Raw genomic sequence first — 20716 nt, 5'->3', positions numbered from 1 at the left:
AGTTCAAAGTAGTGACTCTCTCTTTGAAGAGAGAGAATTGCTGAGCTCTCTGGGAAAAGTCACTGTCCTGGTGTCTCAAGCTGAACTCCAAATTTAGGAGACAGTGGACAGGTTTTGGCATTGATGTCTAGATGCCTTATGTGATCACTGTTAAAATGAGCATTATACTGTTACTTTACGTCCTGGTGGTTCTTTTAAAATTAAATTTTTCAACATTTGCAGAACATTGGGATTCAATGAGAAGAAAACCACAGGCATATTCAGAAAAAAATCTCTATTTTAAGCATCTGGGCTATTTAGATGTGGTGTAACAAAAAAAAAAAAGACATTAAATAAAGAAGATAATAAGGAGTATTCCATAAATAGGAGCAGATTCCATAACTACAAGGAGCCATAGAAGTATGTCATGTGATTGTACAATGAAATCATATATCATAAACAATATGTACAAGGAAGACAAAATTGCATAGACATCATTAATTCAAGCCTTTTCTAGCTCATGTTTTATTTTATAGCTTGTCTGCTTTATAGGTACATAGTTTGAATTTGTGTGTGACAATAAGATTTTTTTTGAGAGTCAACATGTTCAGAGAGGAGGTTAACTTCTTCAAACTGTCTGTTACTGCTGCCCCTCACATACAATTTCTTCCACAAGAATGCTTCTGGGAAGTTCAAGAGAGTGAATTTCCCAACTCTTGCATCTCCAGAAAGATGGGAGTTGCTGAAAAGCAGGTTTTCAGCAGTGCACTTTCTTTATTTTATTTAAAAGTAAGGCCATTTGGTCTCTCTCTAGTCAGGAGCGACTGGAATTCGTCCTGCAGCCAGCAGCAACCTGACGCTTAGACAGGAAGTCAAGTGGGTGTCTGGTCCAAACTTAGCTCAGGGGACAAGGCATCCCAATGTCTGGCCAGTTACCAGCTGCTTTCTGCTGACAGAAATGTGTGACTGTAATGACACCCCATATTTTTTCTAATTGTCTTTAGTCTATTTCAATTTTTTACATAGCAAAAATTCCTTTGCATGTTGAGGAAGTGAAAGAAAAACCTTCTTCTGATTAAGTGCTTGCTAATATTCTCATTGTTGCTAAAAAGAGAACTAAAACAGTCCTCTGTTGTTATTAACAAATATGAGTAACAAGGGAAAATACTAAAGGCACAACAGTTTTATGGCCCTACAGACACAGACTAGCATTATTATGCAATATGCAAATAACATACCTCTTCCAGTATGATCTTATATATTATATATATCAATGGCATCCAGAAATAAATGCTTGTGTTGGTCCTAATGTCAGAAAGTTGTGTCTATTAGTTGCTCAGAAGAGAAAGTAATAAAAAATCTTGTTATATGTCTGTGATAGTAAGAAGAACTTCCTATTTCTGTAACATTTTCTTCAAATGATCTCGAAATCCTTTACAAATAATGATGTTTCATGATATCCTGGTAATATAATGTTTTTCTTTTCATTTACTTGATTTGAAGTTTCCTGAGGTGGGTAGAGAGAAATAACTGTGCTCCTGAACCAACTCACTGAATTTTTCACCTTTGTAAAACCCACAACTGAAGTGCAACCTGCTGTCCCCGTGGGACTGTCACTGTGCCCCTGCAGAAGGATTTTTTGCAGGTGCCTTGTCATCAGAGGCAATATTGCACAGGCTTTGCTCTGCTCTCTTCTTTCCCAGTACTGATTTATTCCCTGGCATGCCACAGGAAGCTGTTCTGAAGCATATCTGAAAATTATGTGAGGTTGCAGACAAGTAATTTATCCCTCCGGTAACGATTACATTTGGTGCTATTGACAGTCACACCAAAGATTCATGCAGGCAAAATAAAACACTTCTTTTATCCTTTCAGTTAGATAAATCATTCCTGCGAAATCTCTTGTTATTAAAAAAAAATCACCTTACAATACTGTGCTTGTTCAGGGTGTAGTAAACAATAAATAACTGCAATTCCCGTGCACATATTTTTCTTCATGCTTGTCTTGGTGCTGCCCTTCCCTCCCATTATCCCCACTGAATGTTTAACTATATAATGCCTAGAGAACCCTGGAAAAGTGATCAGGTTTCTCAGTAGTGCAACTGTTTTTCCTTGTCTGGCATGAAGCATTGCTGTTTCTGAAAGGAGCTTTCCACTTGCATGGTCTCCTTTCATCTTCTACTGCAGGCATCACATGTAGCCATGACTACAGGAGCAGTCTCAAGAGTGAGACACGGCAACTCCCCTTAGATACCAGCAAGCCTGGTTATACTTGCGGAGGGGCACATGGAAATCTCCCTCCTAAGGAGCTCTGAGTCAAGAGGGTGTTTGGATGTTCCATAATGTGGGCATTTGAAGCCAAACCAGTTACTTCAGCCTTTACAGCCCTGTGTGGAGGGGCAAGCTTGTCTTCATGTCCCACTTGCCCCTTCTCTGAGTGCCGCTGTGTCCCAGGGCTGGGAGAGCAGATGCTGTTGGCTGGTGACTGCTTGTGCTGGATTACCAAAGAGTGCAGGAAGCTCCTTATTCCTCTGCTGAGGTGGCTGCTGGGGGATGGGATCAGGGAGGATGAAGAGAAGGAAGGGAAGGGGAAGGGGTGTGCATGGCAGAGGACCTCTTATGGCCAGCACCTCCAGTGTGACTACGTCATTGCAGCACTTCCCAGCTCCAGCAGGATTCCAGAATCTCTGTGTACCTCTGTTGGCAGCAAGGGCCCAAGCAGTGGGGATGTGTAACAAGCATTTGGCGCTGAGGAGGTGGTGTCTGCATTTATACATGTTTCTGGGCTTTTTGTTACCACAGGCTCCTTCCAGTCTTATTCCTTGGAGTGAAGAGCCTCTGATGCTCACATGGTCTGACCTGTTCCAAATTCAATTGCAGAGATACATCCACATGGATGCGGTCAGGCTGCTTCTAGGCTAACCCATGTAGGTGTAACCTCAGTGTTCCAAAAAGCTTTAGTCACAGCCAGGCCCTCCTCTCCTTCAGATTTCATCTGTTAATAAAGCAACTAATGGTTCCCTGTCTCCTGTTGGTAGGCAAGCAGTTGGTTGTACAGCACTTGGAGAGTTCTGAAGCATTGTGGACCGTGTGCTAAATATAATTAGTATTTCACAACTATTTATATTACATTTTTTATTTATTAATGATGTTAGTCAATATTAACTTGCTGTCCACTAGGATATTATTAAAACAGTAGAGTGCACAACCAAGTGCCTCCATCAGTACTTAAAATGTGATTATGCTGCAGCTAAGAAAATTAGATAGTGCAGTAAATGGACCCCATATTTGTTTCTTACAAAATAAAGAGATGTCAGTGGGCCCGTTCATTATTTTGGATTATAATTTGCTACTGATACTTAAGAAAAATTACATACTGGAATTTCAGCACCATTAACTTCTATGTCTGTGCATGCAAGCTTATGTGCATTTGTATGATGATAATGTTTGTAATACTGTCAAATAATATTACATATTAAAAACAAACAAACAACAAACCCAAACATTGTCTCATAGGAATTACTAACTTTAAAACACACCACGTCTTTTTGGTTTCCAGTCCTGTTTTTCCCCTGATAATTATGTTGAATAATATGTGCTTTCCCATTATGAACTATCCAGTAGGGATTACAAGATATACCACACATGTGATTTAATGTGGCTGTCAGAAACTTGGCTATTACTTTCCCGTTTGCATTTTACTTCTTAGTTTTAATTGAGCAACATTTAATGTTACATTACAATTGATTTATGTGGATCTTAATCGTAATCTCAAGTATTCAGGCTTAATGAGACAATTCTTTATTATTGATATATAAAGTGTCTATGGATAGGTCAACTGAACGACATCCTTGTGATTAAAAGCAATAGTGATTACATTTAAGAAGTTAGCTTCATAAGTATGAATTTCTATATTCCATTTATATATGCATAGTTTGAGAAAGAGAGAGAGATAAAGGTGTATGTGTATGATTGATAATATTTATACACACATGTGAATGAAAACACATATGTGAGTAACTTCATGAGTCAGAATACTGATTAACAGGTAGCTTTTATATCTATTTTATATATAGTTTTTTATAACTATTTTATGTAGTTTTTACTATATTATTATTGATAATCCAGTTAAGCCAGCTATTGCTGCTTTTATAAGTTTAAAGAAGACTACAATTAAAGGAAAATTATTTAGTGAAGTTATGCCAACACAAATTATGATCAAATATTGTTGTATCAGAACTTGATTTTATGTTTGCTGTTTTCCATTTCTTTTTTCTCTACTCTGTGGAAGAAGTGCTAAAAGGTGTAGCAAAAAATCCCTCAAAGCTATTGCTACTTCTATGATTTCAAATGCTTGAATTTCACAACTAAACTCTGTCTCTTTAAACAGAGGTTATTATAATGATATTCCTACGATTCCAAAGAGGAAAAATCCCAATTAAAAAATCTTGTGCCTTATGCAGTGGCAACCCTTCCCCCTGTTATTCATTACCTCAAGATTTGGGCTCTGTTTCCAGCATTGCAGCATGAAGCCATTTTAGCCTGTGCTGGAGCCTGTTGAGGTTCCAGGGGAGAGCAGAAGCTGCTGGGCTGGGCTTTGTGCCTGCTGGGCTCCACTCTCCACACCTCCCTTCTGCCGCTACTCCAGCACCTCCCAGGCTGTCTCCCAGCAGGAGCTGTTGGCTGTTGTTAATGCTTTCCTTCCAGTAGGAATCTAGTCAACATTAAATCATCATGGTTATGTTTTAAATGAGACTGGAGATGGTAGCAGAAGGGCTGTATTTCACACCCATGACTAGTCCTCAGCAGAAGGAAAACTTGTCAGGGCCAGTTCTGATTCTTGATGGGACTATGCTAACTTCAGCTCTCAACAATTTAGAAATTCACACCTGTGACTTGCTTCAGGTGATAGAGATACTTAGTGTCATTGTGATCTGGTGATGACATCTGAAAGTTTTTTCCCCTAAAACTTTGTTCATTGTAGGCGGTTGTATGTTGATTTGGTGACTGCCCAGGTAGTCTCTGAATCCTAGCCCAGGCTGTGAAACTAACGTACAGCATGTGTCTCTATTGGCCATATGTCAGTGTGTGTATGTATATATATGTGTGTGTGCGCGTGCATGTATGTCAGCAGCTGCTTGCTGTCAGGTTTGTCACAAATCCTGACACACAGGTGGGATTCAAAGAAAACTGTTCTATTCAAGAATCTGCTCAGACTTTTGAAGCAACTAAGTTAACAGGACCTCTTTACAGCAGGTCCTAGCCTTTGCTCATACGATGTAAAAAACAGTGAGTTTAAACTCCCCTGAGCTTATTTAAAATACGGAAATTTTGTCATAATTATGGGGAGACACATCTTGGTCAACTGTTTTGGCTCAACCAGTAAATAGTAACAAAATAATCTACAGGGAGAGATTTAGAAAAAAAACCATGGGAAATTTTGTTTTGGAAACACTGACACATGGTTCCTAAAACACTGTATGCTCCCTGGAACTCAGGTGCTCCTGACTGAAGACTACATTCTTCTCAATTCTTCACAGTTGAAGAACAATCATTTCAGGCTGCATTTCAGGGGATTCTGACACCATAACCACATTTCCATGGCCTTTGTGTGGAACAGACATCCCAGAGCTCCCAAAACCTAACCTAGCATGCCTCATGAAGTTTGGTCTGCACTGACAGGGAAATTCCAGGGATGGGACATCTGGGGATCTTTTCCATGTCCACGGCATACACAAGAGATTATTGTGTGTCATTTTGCCTGACCTGATTCTGCCTTGGGCTACCCTGCATGCCCAGTCAGCTGGAGGCCAAGGCTCCTCTGCAGTTCTTGCCAGATTTGGAGATCTTACCTTGTCTAATGCCATGCTAAGACCCATTTCAGACTTTTGATATCTATCAATTTCCGTGGCATTGCCCCCGTTAACACCATGGGTGGATTTGGCCAAGTGCCTGAGAGGTTGGTGCTCATTACATAGAGGGATTCTGATAACGTTATGGCTATACATTACCTGAAAGGAGGGGGTTGTTAATGTGTGATAGTGCCCTCAGTAAGAAACTATAAATCATTACTCAAGCATTCAGGTTTGCCTGTCATCAATGTGTCTGTATTGTTTCACACATGAAATAACACATTAAGATGTTGTTAGTGGATATGACAATCTATTCAACTTTCCTCCGGGGACTAGATAATGGCTTATGGATTTATTAAAACTTCTGATTTTGGCATCTATTATAACATGATGGATGAGTGGCATACAACAATGGTTTTTTGCGTGTTGTGAATAAAATGAGAAATAAATCCATATAGTATCTGTCTGTTTTGAGAGTTCATCTCTAGCCTGGCCATGTTCTTTGTTCTCTGGGCAGTGGTGGGTTCAGGTATAAGTGTGCATGGATCTGCTGCTTTTTTTTTCCCTAAGAATTGCAGAGATGCTTAAACTTCAGGCAGGTAAGGGGACTGATGGGAATGCACTAATTCTGAGACTCCCATCAGGCAGCAACATATTTTGCAGACAAACTATCTAACAGTGTGTCCATGATGGCATACAAATTACTGGACATACACATTATGTGGTACTGGTGCTGCATCCCACTGCTTCTGCCAATGTGAAAAGCTAATGTACCATTTTTAAAGAAGAAAATCAGATCAAAGTTCTGTTGATGTCATGTAGAGACTTGACAAATTCCTCTGGATATTTTTTTTCCTTCAACTTTGTCATTTTGGGCTTCTTGTTACACAAGACTGATACACCTTGAATTTCTATGTTCACTGAAATACTGTGTAACAGGAAGCAAGTAAGAAACTAGCAAGTAAAGATCCTCATATTAACCTATGCTACCTGCCTTCCAGGTGGATTTTGATGATAAGCCTGACTCCTTGTTCTTCAGTGATGGGCAGCGAAGAATTGACTTTGTTTTGGTATATGAAGATGAAAGTAAAAAAATTACTCATAAGAGGAGTGATCGTAAAAACCATAAGGTGAGTTATTTTTCATATATTGGGTGTTAGAGCCGTGGGCAGAAAGGACAGTGCCCTCACCCAGAACAGCAATTGCATTGCCCTACTTTTCAGAGCTGGGAAACCGAAGCCCATCAAACTGAGCAGGGAACAGGGCTCAAACCAGTAGATTGCTGCATAAATAGGCAGAGCTCTGCATATCATCTCTGTCAGTGTGTTCTTGGTGACCTCAAAGCATCTTCCTGGGAGGGAACCCTTTAGAGATTTGAGCAGAAAAATGCTGGTATCGGGTTCCTGGTTAGAACTAGACACCAAGTTCTTCAAACTGGGGCAGTTTCTGTACCTACAGTAATTCAGTTAGACCCCTAATGGACTTTGGTATTAAAATCAGAGTATTCAGAAGGAGGCAGCTGACCAGGTGCTCCAGATCACAGTTATGAACACAGCTGCTGACATTCTGCCCAATAATGGGAAATAATTGTATGTATGGGAAATTGTATGTATTATGGGAAATAATTGTGTATTATGTTGCCACCAGAACTTCTCCCTGTACCACTCCTTCCCTTGACACTTCAACAGCTTGGCCCTCCCTAGGGACCTTGCAAAAAATTTCTAACTATAGCCAGTGACTTCTTGATGCTCCTTAGCAGCTATGAACCACAATAATAGATTATTTTTTATTATTATTTTTAATCATTTCATCAGTTTCACCAGTGGCCTACATTCATTATGGCACCCAGGGTCACAAACCCAAGCTATTTTAATCATGACCTGTCAGAGAAATATATATCCCTGAGATTGTAGGCCCCTTGGCACCTCTACTCACCCACCCACATCCTTCTCTGGTTCAGCAACAGTCCACATTCCAGCAGCAGGCTCTGGTAGAGACAGGCCAGGATAAAGGTATCACTGAAAGCAACACATATACAAATAATGATTTGCAGTTAGGAAAGAGAAGAGTAGGAGTAAAAAAGCCTGTAGCTAAGTTGGTTGATACTGATTACACAGTGTTGTTGTTGGCATTAACGGGACAGCCATAAGGAATGTCGTTAGCAGGGTTTGAGGGAGTCCTGCTGTGGGTGGATGTTGCATTACACATGATCACAGGATCAGCAATAAAAATTAATTGAAAGAGGTAATTAGAAACAAAAAGCTGCCCCTTTGGAAAGAATTGTTTTTATCAATTAGCATTTTACATTTCTGTTTGTAATATTTGGCCATTGCCCAAATGTATTTAAAAATATAATGAGCATCTTTTCCAAACAGTGATGGAAATTAAATGTGAGCAATGGAGTAGTATTTTTAGTGTAGCTTTAATGGTAGACATTAGCCAGAACAAAACTATGAATAATTAGACCAGAAGATTGTGGGTAATGAGCTAGGTGCTTGCAAAAAACTTTACTTTTGAAGGTCTTAGTCCCACAAAGATCCACACTGAACCTGTGGCACGCTGAGGAAGAAAAAGCAGTCTACCTACATGGAACGAATCCGAGAACAAGAGCATATTACCCGAATGATAAGGCGAAGACTGAGCGGCTGGAGAGCAGTTCTGTGGAAGAGGCCCTTATGGTCATTGTGGGGAGCAAGCTGAACGGGAACCAGCTGTGCAGCCTGACAGCAAAATGGCCAACAAAGCCTATGTGGGCAGACATACTGCCAGGAGAGTGAGACACATAACTGGTGTGGCGTGGATGTCTCAGAAGGAAGCTGAAAACAGCAGGGATAGCAGTTTTCAGAGCCAGAGCTTTATTGTGCACAGAATTTGGAAACTCCAGGTTACTAAAAAATAGGAAGTCCAGTGAAGTCTGTTCTCATAGGGTGACATACTCACATCACTGAACTCAGGAGCAAGGTCTACACTGGCCATGTGCAACGTTAGTGATCTGTGAAATCTAGGGATCAGGAGTGGGACAAAATTCTGGGACAAATTGTGTCCGATGCACGCACCACCCCACCTGATCGCATGACATGGAAGTCATTTCAGAATTTAAATTATTAGTGGACATCTGCAGATCTACATTTCTGAAGTAAAATTGTTTGGGTGCTGCACTAGGTGGTTTTGTATGATACTGAGCATACAGGAGTCCCCAAACACTGAATTTAGACAGAAGGATTTGAAAATCAGACCACAACCTACCTATCCAATTTACTGGATTAAGAGAAAAAAGGCACAGATCCACCTGTTCTTCTGCAGCAAGAGAAGAATCAGATCCTGGGATTATCATTATATTGGATTTTAATGACTTTCTGTCCTTTTTCAAAAGAATTGCATGAGTGTAACATTAGTTTATATTCATTAGCACTATTCTTGGGAAAACATCTCAGAGGACAGAAGGAAATAACTAAAAGCATGGGTGTGATTTGGATAGTAGGAATAAATATATGGGACTCTGAAGCTCTCAGAGATGCACAGTGGCACTGTGCTTCTCTCATTTCCATTTGCTTCTGAGATCTGGAGGCAAAGTCAAACTAATGAAATGGCAACCTTATGGATAGTTTCCAACATAATTTATAGATCCCAAAGTTAGCAGATAAGTTTCATATATGCAATTCAATTCAAGCTCCAAACCTTTTTAAGATGGTATAGAATTAATTTTGCAAGCACTAGCAAAAATCAAACTGCCAGGAGCAGATTCCAGAAACTGTACCTTGCAAGCAATTGAAATTCCTGCCCAAAACATGGTTTTTAAACATACAATTTATGTTCCCTGTTTGTAAGGATAGGTTACCATCAGATTAGAATTTAAATATCGCCAGTCTTCTCAAAAATGCTCCCAAATGCCACTTCTGTCTTTTGGAGTCCTCAAGGAGCTCATTGTTGAAAGTCAAACGTTCAGGGGCAGAAAGGTAAATTCAAAATAAATCAATGCAGAGTGTCATTCTCATCCATCTACTTCCCTCCAACAGAAATATACAGAAAGACTGTCAGTCATTTAAGTAGGAATGTGGGCGAAATCTTCATTTCCAGCCATGAAGAAATTTGTGCTTCACAGAAATAGACATTTTTTTTTTCCAAATTTAATGAAAACTATAATTCTTGGAGAATATTACACACATCTTGTTGGGGGCTTTTTAAACTATAGTTATACTGAGAACTTCAGCAGGGTTTCAGAAGTTTGTCTTCATAAACAAATGAACAGTTCCTGCCTCTAGAGTTGTTTAGTTCAGATAACAAACATAAAACAAAAAACAAACAAAACAAAAACAAAAAAACACACACAAAAAAACCTATGACTAAACAAAACAAAAATACGCTTAAGTAACTTCTCAAGCACAAGTTGTACTTATCCCACTGCTTAGCATGTGTCATACCTGTGGTGAAAAAACAATACTTGTGTTTACAGAAAAAAGGGTACCTCAATGCAATTTTATGTAGTGATTTGAGGCAACCAAAAATCCAAATATTACTTCTTTACCTAATGGAAGGAAGGATGACAGAAGGATACAAACACAGGTGGAAGGAGGGAGTTACACTGAAGTTACTACATACATTCATGGGACCAGAAATGGGTCTTTCCAAATAAGGTGACTAGAAGCCACTGTTGAGGATGAGGCTCGACTGCAGTGTTGCCAGTTCTGTGTGGTCATGGATCAGGTTTCAGAAAACCGTGAGGCTGGCTTAAAATCAGAGAGTATCTCAGAAAATATATATTTGGAGTTCTTTGGGTTTGGGGGTTTTTTTGCACATTTTTATGATTATCTTCAAGCATAAGGGAAAGAAGCTTACAGAGCAGAGCTTCTCAATCAATTAATTTTCTGATGCTGACAACCGAGACTTTGAGGAAAGTTCCAAATATCATCAAAGAAACTGTAAGGGTTGGCAGCTAGCATTGATACAGTGATCCTCTCCACTCCATTCAGCTGATTTCCATGGGGGAGGCTTTGAGCCCCATGCTCTTTCTCTTAGTGGCTGTGATTCCTCTATTGCCTGTCAGGGAAGACAGAGGTGGCTACTCAAGCACTCTTTTCTTGTTAAGATTTTTCACCTGAAACCACTTGGAAATTGTTCTAGGAAACTTTTCTCTTTGCACAAAAGGAACTTAATGAAGATTTGAGTTGGCATTCTTCTGTCATCGTAATCAAAGCAAAACCTCCCTACCATTTATAAAACACAGGGGGAAAACTGCTACTGGTCTGCTACCAATTTCCAGACCCACAATCTTTTCAATCTCCTCAGCTTGGCAAGACAATCACCAGACATTGAAAGCAATGTGGTGAAAGAAGCAGCACCCAAGAGCTGACCCTTCTATGTGCCTATAATACTTGTCATTTACTTACACTCTGCTTTCACTTTCTTGAGACTATGATTATGCATCCTATTGTGTCTTAATCTGTCAACTAGCCATTCAATCATCAAAACCTGTGTCAGGTTTAGATCAGCAGCATTACCATGATTACTTTATTATTGTAACTTAGCCTTGCAGGTGGCTGAGCAAAATGCTGGATACTAAAATAAACTTTGGATGGTCTCCACCTTCCAGCCTAATAAGCCATCATATCTATACACTGTATTCCCTAGTCAATGCAAAACCACTATAGCTCCTCCATAGATCATTGTATGCATAATTCAATCATTTATATAAAATAGCAAAGCCTCTAATTAGCAAAGCCTCCCAGGGGCTTTGTTTCTCACTACTTGCATTAATGCATTATTAGAAACCTTAATATTGTCAACATTCCTCTAAGATTTTGAGGGCAAAATTAATTTTGGGAACATGCCATAATAAATTATTAAAGGAAACTGATTAAAAGATTTTAAAAAAGTAGTATTAGACTTCTACAAATGAGAATTGAATCTATCTTTTTGCTATTTAGGAAGAAAATGAAACAGGTATTTAGCCCCCTGCCTTTTTTTATTTGCTGAAACAAAGCAGAAAGCAAGTTGAAATGTTTTCATGATTCAGTATTATTCACTTTAGAATGAAATATATGAATATGGAAGAAGCAAAGAGGTGGGATAAAATGGCAGAGGAGTTACTACTGGAGTAACAAACAAATCCTTTGTTGTGTACCATATATATTAATTTACTTAGAAGCCAAGACTCAACCTTTACCTTTGAAGGAGACTGGAGAGCACCATTACCTATGAAATATTGAAAAATGCAAGGAAATATGTTACTGCAAGGAAAACACGCATTCACATTTGGGATTCTAAGTTAGAGCTGTTAGTACAAGGAAGATAATTGGATGTAGTGGGTTGACCCTGGCCAGATACCAGGTACCCACTAAAGCTGCTCTCTCACTCTCCCCTCTGCAACTACAAGGAAGATAATTGGATGTAGTGGGTTGACCCTGGCCAGATACCAGGTACCCACTAAAGCTGCTCTCTTACTCTCCCCTCTGCAACTGGACAGAGGAGAGAAAAAAAACAGCTAGGAATTCATGAGTAGATAAGAACTGGGAGAGGCCACTTACTGATTACCTTCACGGGCAAAACAGACTCAAAGTGGGGATAGTACTTAAATTTATTACTAACAGGATAAGAGCCAAAGAGTGAGGAATAGTCTTAAAAACGCCTTCCCCCCACCCCTCCTTTCTTCCATGTTCTCCCTCCTCCCCCCTAGCAGTGCAGGGGGACGAGGAATGGGGGTTACGGTCAGTTGTTGTTTCCGCCGCTGCTCAGGGAGAGGAGTCCTTCCCCTGCTCCCATGGGGTCCCTCCCACAGGAGACAGTCCTTGATGGGCCTCTCTGGTGTGAGTCCATCCCTCAGGCAGCAGTTCTTCCCAAACTGCTGTCCCGTGGGTCACTCCTCCATGGGGTGCAGTCCTTCACGAATGAGCTGTACCAATGTGGGTCCCCCACAGGGGTCACAAGTCCTACCAGGGAAAAACCTGCTCCGGGGTGGGCTTCCCTCTCCACAGGCCACAGGTCTCCGGCAGGACCCACTCCATCCTGGGGCTCTCACAGGGTCACAGTTTCTTTCATGCATCCACCTGTTCCAGCATGGGCTCCTCCATGGGCTGCAGGTGGGTCTCTGCACCCCGATGGTCCTCCATGGGCTGCAGGGGCACAGCTGCTCCACCATGGGCTGCACCACAGGCTGCAGGGGCCTCAGCTCCAGTGCCTAGAGCATCTCCTCCCCCTCCTTCTGCACTGACCTTGGTGCCTACCTTGTTATTCCCATGTTCTCACTCTGCTCTTCCCTGGCTGCAATTTCTTCTGTGCAACCATCTTTTGTTCTTATATATGTTATCACAAAGGTGTTACTATTACTCCTGATTGGCTCGACCTTGGCCAGCGGCAGGAAGTCTGTGCTAGAGCCAGCTGGCATTGGCTCCACAGGACAGGGGAAGCTTCTAGCAGCTTCTAACAGGCGCCACCCCTGTAGCCCTCCCCCGCCATCAAAACCCAGCCACAGAAATCCACTACAATTATAAATTTATATATTACATATGTATATACAATATTATATATACAGTGAAAAAATATAAAGAGCATTATATTGTCACCAATAACCAAGTGAATTAACAAGACATGGAGAGATACTTCCATGAAGAGTGCTACCCAAGTTTTATCCTGAGAAAAACAAGGAAGGAGAAAGGTGATAAGTATTGATGAGAGAAGAAAACAGATTCAAGTATTTGGCTCTTCTTGTCCCTAACTTGAGTAGAAGGTGATATTCACTGGAAAAAAAAAGTCAGAAAAGCCAAAAGAGATAAGAAAAATACCTTTTAACAAAATATGAAATTAGACCATCGTGACCATTGCCACATGCAGCTGCTGCAGCTGAGAACTAACAAACTATAAATGGGGTAGGCTGTTCATATTGTTATTAAGTTTTATAATTATTAGTTCCAAGACTTGCTAGAGTTTTGGAAAAATAGCTTTTTCTTGCTTGGGGACTTAAAACCATCTTTAAATATTCAAGAACTGGATGAAACTTACATGAATATACAACTGATCTGTTCCTGTGGAAACTTCTGAAGATTTTTGCCCTTTTTGCTGAAGCATCTGGGTTTTGCCCCTAGAGTGGACAGGCCTTGGGTTTAGTCCTGAAGACCAGTTTCCATGTACCTATCAAAGTTCCTAAGAGTTTATCTACAGGCTTATTTGCTGACTCTGGTCCTTCACAGTAGCAACAGGCCTGGATCTTAAGCACAGATCTTTAAGCAGTTAGTCTGGCTATAGAGAACTACATGACAAAACACACTGGGCCATTCTTCTTTTAAGTTCCTGTGGTGGTAGATGAAGAATCCTTTAAGCACATATAAACAACAAAGAAGTTGGCCAGTGGCATGAAAGCAATCTGGGAGTAAGAAAGTAGTGTCACCAAGTTACTCCAAGAACCTCACTGCATACCTACCCTAACCTGGCACAGCAATAAAGCTATCAGACCACAGTGCATTGAAGTTATCTCCTTCCAGCAAACTGCTCACAGAAGACTTTCTAAAGGGCAGATTAATAGGGGGAGGGAGGCTGCTGTCAGTAGTTCAGTTAGTGATTAAAGGTGAAAGAGATCACAAGTTTCAGGGATAGCTTTCAAAATTTTCAAGTTCTTCAAAATCTGGGGCATGTTTTTACCTCTAGAAACTAAGAGGATGAATTCTCCACAGTTGCATTTGAGGGCAATATTGCATATCAGACAAAAAAACTGATCAAGATTAATTAGTAGGTAGGACTGAACCTATCACCACAGTAGCTGTCAAGTGGGCTATGGAGTTAACAACCCAATGATTCTGTGTTTTGGGAGGCAATTCCATTCTTCTATGCATATATATTTGCAAAATTTGGAACAGATGTTTTACAGTGTCCAATGCTTTTTAACAGAGGAAGAGACAAGTATATGAATCAAACCTGATAAACAACGGCTTGCAACTAGAAGCAACGAGGTCGGTGAGTGCTCTTCCCTGTGTGAATGGCTGTGTCTGAGAGAAGAGCTGCCCTACGGGAATAAGGAAACTGGATATATGAATTGACATGTAGCATGTCTCTCCTCTCAGGAGAAAAAGGCCCACCTTTTTTCTGTTAGTAATGTCTTTGTGATTGGATGTCAAATCTTTTTAAACTTTATGTGTCTGCCTTCCTCTGCAAAATAAAAGATGGGAAGCTGGGAGATTACATCATGAAGCTGGGAGATTGCACAGGTCATGTTTGCTCAGAGCTTGGAAGATAAAAATTACTGTCAGTGCCCTGCAGAGAGGTTCTTCCCCTGCTCTGGCTGTGTAGTACATGTGGGAAGGCAGTGTGTGTCCAGAGCAGAATGCCCCTGCCAAAAGAGCGGTGCAGGGCTCCTGCACATGACACTGCTCCTCACAGAGGCTGGCACTGTGCAAGTGGTTCTAGCTATCATGCTTTGTATATTTTGGGCTGTGATGTTGCCTTCGGGCAGTTCAAGAGCACTTTGATAAAGCTCACCAGCTGCTGGAGCTGCTATCTCTTGCAGGGAGAGTTAGAGCCCCTCCAAGTCCCTTCTCTTCCTTTCTACCCTGAAGGGCTGCAGCATTCCATCTGTGTCTTCCTGTCCAGGACAATCACTTTCTGTTTAAATTTGTTGTTTGGTAGTTCTACAGTGAGCTCCAGAAAAGGTCAGTTTGCCCCTTCCTCCCAAATTAGACTCAGAATCCATGGCATCACAGTATTTGATTTATGTAGTGGGGACTCCTGCTGCATGGCCAAGGATGCAATCTGGGTCTTCACATTCATAGGAAAGTAAATGTTTGCTGGAAGGCTACTGCAGACCTTCTACTATACTTACACACTTCAGTTTTCAATAGTTCTGCCATGATCATGACTAAAAAACATTTGAAACTGGAAGTTTCCCCAGTCTAGATGAGATATCTGACCAGTGTTCCCGAGCCAATGAGATACATAATGTAATTTCAAGTGGCTGAGACTTACTAATGCAGGGCAGAAATAGAAAGTCTACAGGCCATGACTACAAGAGGCAGGAGTGGCCATCAGGTTTCCCATTGTGTACTAGTGCTGGTTTGGGCAGGCCACTGGGAGCACATGTGCCCCGTGCTGTCTTTTCCAGCAGACTCATCTGATTTCCCTTTCCATTCTCTGTATGAAGCTTGAAATTCTTGTTGCCCAGGAGCATCCCATGGGTGCCTAGCCTGCTCCCATCAAGTCACATCATTCTAGGGTTGTACTTGAGCTCCTGGGAAGTCACTGACAGCTCCAGAGCCACAGCTGCCCTCTCCAGCTACAAGTACAAATACTCCTAATGACCCTGTATGGGGGAAATGTTGTTAAACTTTAATTGCTTTGTAAAATACTTTGCAGAGATGTAAGCACTAAGGGGACATTTCACTGTTTTTTGATATACTTTTATATGCATGAGTGTTTCCTTCTCATGCCAGCGCTTTTACAGAACCTAATGATATATTTGCTAAGATGGACAATGAATGCGACTTTGAGTAGGTCATTGGTGAGCTGCAGAAAGAAAATTCTAGGTAGTTCAAGAATTGTTATGTAAATTTCTTTGCTTTCATTTTCTTACACACATATTTTCAATATTCTTTCATCTCAGGTTTTGGATGAGAAACTTATTTTTGTGAAAGTGCATGCACCTTGGGAAGTGCTGTGCACATATGCCGAGGTTATGCATATCAAATTGCCTCTGCAACACAATGACCTGAAAACCCAAGACTCAGCTTTCAACTGGTTTAGTAGACTCTTCAGAGTGGACGAAAATATCATCAAACCTGAGCAAGAGTTTTTCACTGCCCCTTTTCAAAAGGAACATTTGACAAACTTTTATATCCATGACAAAGACACATTTTTCAATCCTGCAACCAGAAGCCGAATTGTAAGTCCATGGAGTATTTTTAGCATTTAGTCTAAAAAAGAAACTATTCCTTTAATCAAATCAATGTAATTATCTTCATTAAAACATCCTGAAAAATTGAAAATGTTTGGGATGCAATAGTCCCATGTTATTATTAAATAGCCTGGACAATCCAGAAGAAAACGTTCCTTACGTTTGTTCCTTTTCTGTTCCACCTAAATTTAAAGGAGGGATTAGAATAATATGTATACCTATGCAATTAATTTTGTCTGCACTGCTTACCCTTTGCTAACTTGACTGTATGTTGAGTCAGTTATAGCTGTGTATGATTACTTTCAGATTCCAAAAAATATTTTATAAATTTCAGGTTCATTTTATCCTGTCCCGTGTGGAATATGCAACCAAAAATAATGTGAAAAAGTTTGGCATTAACAAATTACTGGACACTGGAATCTACAAAGCAGCATTTCCCCTTCATGATGTAAGTCCAGTGTTTTTAACTAAAATGCACTTTGAAACAGGGGTCTGAACTGTATCTGAGGGGTTTATATCAAAAGATACAAGTCTTATTCCTTGACTGGTTATTATATCCACATAGAAGAATAAGACATGGTTTGACTGAAGAGATTTTCTTCCAAGGCACAGTTAGTTAAAAATGTAGTTCTATAACTGAAAAACAATATATTTCACTTGAGAGTTGTTAAATTTGTATTCTCTGGGGTGTGTTCAGTAAAGTGCCTGACCTGAGTGATGGTTCCCATGACACACTGTATCTGTCAGTTCTAAATCAATTTTAACACTTTCCCTTTCATTAATATCCAGTTTTTCAGTATTAAAATTCCAATCAAATATCAACATTGTTGATAAAGATATAGACTACAAATCTCATCTTAGAATGTGTGAAAAGTCTTGCAGAGTGAGAAACATTCCCACAGTTCCCAAACAATGTAGGGAGACTCAGGTTTCTGCAGGAAAACTCTGCCCAGCCAGTCCAGTTCCTCTGATGTCAGAGTCCTGCAGAGAGACGCTTCACTGGTTTGAATTTCACCTTGCAATAATAACAAATCCAGCTTTTGTAGCTACACTTCTGAAACTTTATAAGTTACATAATTTAAAGAAGAAAGTTATACTGAAAATTGTTTTGTATACCAAGGCTAGCAATAGCACAGCAATAGGAGAAAGGAAGAAGGAGAAAAAAATCAGATTTCAGAGTATTTGACTAAGGAAAAACTCCGTGTGAAGCTGTAAATGCAACACAGTGTGCAAAGACTGCGAGCTGATTTTCTGGATTCTATTACAAACCCACACCCCCACACCTCCTCTGCATCAGAGCCACCATTCTGGGTCCAAGGTGTGTTGTGTCAAGGAGACATTGAGAACATGAGAGGTCATTAACTCCTGCAGCTGCTTGGACTTGTCTTAAAATATTCAGGAGGCCTCCAAGGATTTCAAAGAAATATTTAGGTAGAATCAAGACAAATCATGTTTCTTGTAAGTAAATAAAGCTTTACGGGATAGAATTAATATAATCTGTGACTATCCATTTTTAAGGTTTCTTTTTAAAGATTTAAAACCTGTCTTGCAGGCTATTCCTCTCATAGCATGGGGAATTCAGACTCAGTATGACTAATAATTAATGACTGTCTTTTTGTACAATTAAAATTATATATCTCAGCTGCACTGAAAATCAAAAGTAGCCTGTAGATTTCTACAAACATTGCATCACAGAGATAGAATGGAAAATTCTCTCAAATAAAGTAGGTTTTATTGAAATAGCTTTTTAAATAGCCTAGTAAAAACGACAAGGATTATCTCCATGTAAACTCTCTTTTAAATTTAAAACAGACTAGAGACCCTGGATTTGTCCCACAGACTTTCCCGCCTGCACTCTAGTACAGTATTATTTTGAAACAAAGCAAGCTAGCATGTTAAAGCTAGTTAAAATACATTTTAATTCAGCCCTGTTCTCTAATTAGATTGGATCCTTTTTTGTTTTCTATTCCTAAGTGCCAAGATGCTGACATGTGCTTAGATTTAAGTTCATGACAAGTCTCTGTTATTTACAGCTCACATATGTACAGTGTTAGTTTTAGTATTCAGTATCTTTCTGACAACGTTCTGTCCTGAATCCTGGTGCGTTCTCAGAGCTGCCTTCCTGCTCCTTTTCCTGCCTTGCAGTGAGACTGGTCTAAAAGGCTATTCTGGCTTCATGGCATAGGGCTAGTCTGTCTCACAGAGACGAGAGCTGAGCTGTGCTGGTTGGATTAGTGCTATCTTTTTCTCATGCTCTTTTTGTTTTGCAGTCTAATTTTAAGCACCTCTCAACCGATCCCAACTGCCCAAATGAACGATATCTTCTTTACAGAGAATGGGCTCATCCTAAAAACATCTTCAAACTACAACCCCTGGATTTCATCAGGTTTGTGTGACTGGGCCTGGACTAACGCAGAAATTTACATAACGGGTCTGGTTTTGGGGATGTCAAAGAGACATAGGTCAGTTTTGAGGGATGATACATACACCCAGATCAGCTCATGCATAGGAGCATACTTTGAGCTTGCTTTCATGATAAGGCAATTCATGAAAAGTCAACCACTTAAATTTTTTCTTTGCGGGGTATGATCTTTCTCTCTTTTTTCTTTTTTTTTTTTTCATTTCTGTCCTCTTACAAAAGCATAAAAGTGGTGGTAAAAATACCCAGCAGTAATACTGCTGCAATCCCAAAGTTCAGATCAGAGGAATATGACAATATGGGTTGGCACAAAATGTATGAAATGAAGAGCCATTTGAAACAGAAATGTGAATTTACTTGCATTTCAGAAAAAAAAAACCTCTTTCCCCTCCACAGGAAATACTATGGAGAGAAAATTGGCATCTACTTTGCGTGGCTGGGCTTTTACACCAATATGCTGACTGTGGCCGCGGTTGTAGGAGTTGGCTGTTTTCTTTATGGGTGCCTGACAAAGGACAACTGCACATGGAGGTACATCAGGCCTGTTTTAATATCACATGCAATTTTGATCAATCCTGTACAGAGGAGGACTGGAGAGGGTTTGCAAGACACTGCACAATAAAAGAGACTAAATTAAAGGGTCTGAGATCAACTAACATTGTGGATTTGAAGGTAAAGGTATAAAATATGAGATAAGAAGAGTAACAGATGTTAAGGGATCATTACAGTGATAGACATCTGGGAGTTTGTTATTTCATCATTTTTTATATTTTCTGCTAGGTTCACCACACCTAGTGTAGAAACATGAAGAAAAGAGTGACAATCGGAAGTCAATACAAATTGACATAACACATAATTTTCACTGTGGTAATCCTTAAAGGAGATATCCAAAGATCTTGATTATTTCCTTCCTCTATTTTGGGAGAATAGAGTAACTGCACAGGGGCCTTCAGCTGCCCAGGATACATTGGGAGGCAAGGCACACAGATTCCCTCATCAGAAGACAACAAAATTAATCCATAATTAATCCATGGCAAAATGACTCAGGAAAAAAAGTGAACAGGCGTCATTGTGTCAAATGGTCCATAGGCCATCACGCTGTATACCACCTCCTGGGAGGATGTTCATAACCCATGCTAAAGGGCTGTTCCAGAGCTCCACTCCTGTGGCAAATTTATACACATTCAGCCTTTAGCCAGTATTATAATTTAGTTAAACAGCTCGTCTCTCCTTCCTGGCGTTTACCCCCCAGTGTATGTGTAGAAAGCATTCATGTTACCTTTCAGCCACCACCATATTAGGGTAGTATGTATTAGTTAGATGGCAACTCTTTTGCCATCTCTTAGGAGACAGATCTGCCATTCCTTGAATCATCTTGGCAGCTCCCCTCTGCACAATTTCCAGTCTGATCCTCTTTGAAGACCACAGGGTAGCCCTTTGGCTCTGCAGCTATTCCTTGTTCTAGTAGGCAGTGTTCCTCTTCCTTCTCCCCTCAGGTTTGCTACAATAGGATTGAGCGTGCAACTGTGGGTTCCCTAGTGAAGAGTGTGAGATCTTTGAAGAGCTGTTTTATTTTTAATGTGGGCAGTTTTG

At 40.2% G+C, this 20716-nt stretch overlaps 1 protein-coding gene across 2 annotated transcripts in view; it reads left to right on the top strand.

The window, feature by feature from the left end:
* Window positions 1-20716, top strand: part of ANO6 (anoctamin 6) — an 85204-nt gene that overhangs the window by 29016 nt on the left and 35472 nt on the right. For both annotated transcript variants that reach the window (XM_017829189.1, XM_017829188.1), the window contains exons 3-8: window positions 6833-6961; window positions 14709-14774; window positions 16414-16692; window positions 17039-17152; window positions 18975-19090; window positions 19520-19654. In XM_017829189.1, the coding sequence (XP_017684678.1) occupies window positions 6833-6961; window positions 14709-14774; window positions 16414-16692; window positions 17039-17152; window positions 18975-19090; window positions 19520-19654 (839 nt within the window). The remainder of the gene's footprint in view (window positions 1-6832; window positions 6962-14708; window positions 14775-16413; window positions 16693-17038; window positions 17153-18974; window positions 19091-19519; window positions 19655-20716) is intronic.

Source organism: Lepidothrix coronata, unplaced genomic scaffold (assembly GCF_001604755.1).
Source record: "Lepidothrix coronata isolate B3197 unplaced genomic scaffold, Lepidothrix_coronata-1.0 Scaffold159, whole genome shotgun sequence".
Lineage (NCBI taxonomy): Eukaryota > Metazoa > Chordata > Aves > Passeriformes > Pipridae > Lepidothrix > Lepidothrix coronata.
This window is presented reverse-complemented; position numbering and strand designations above follow the sequence as displayed.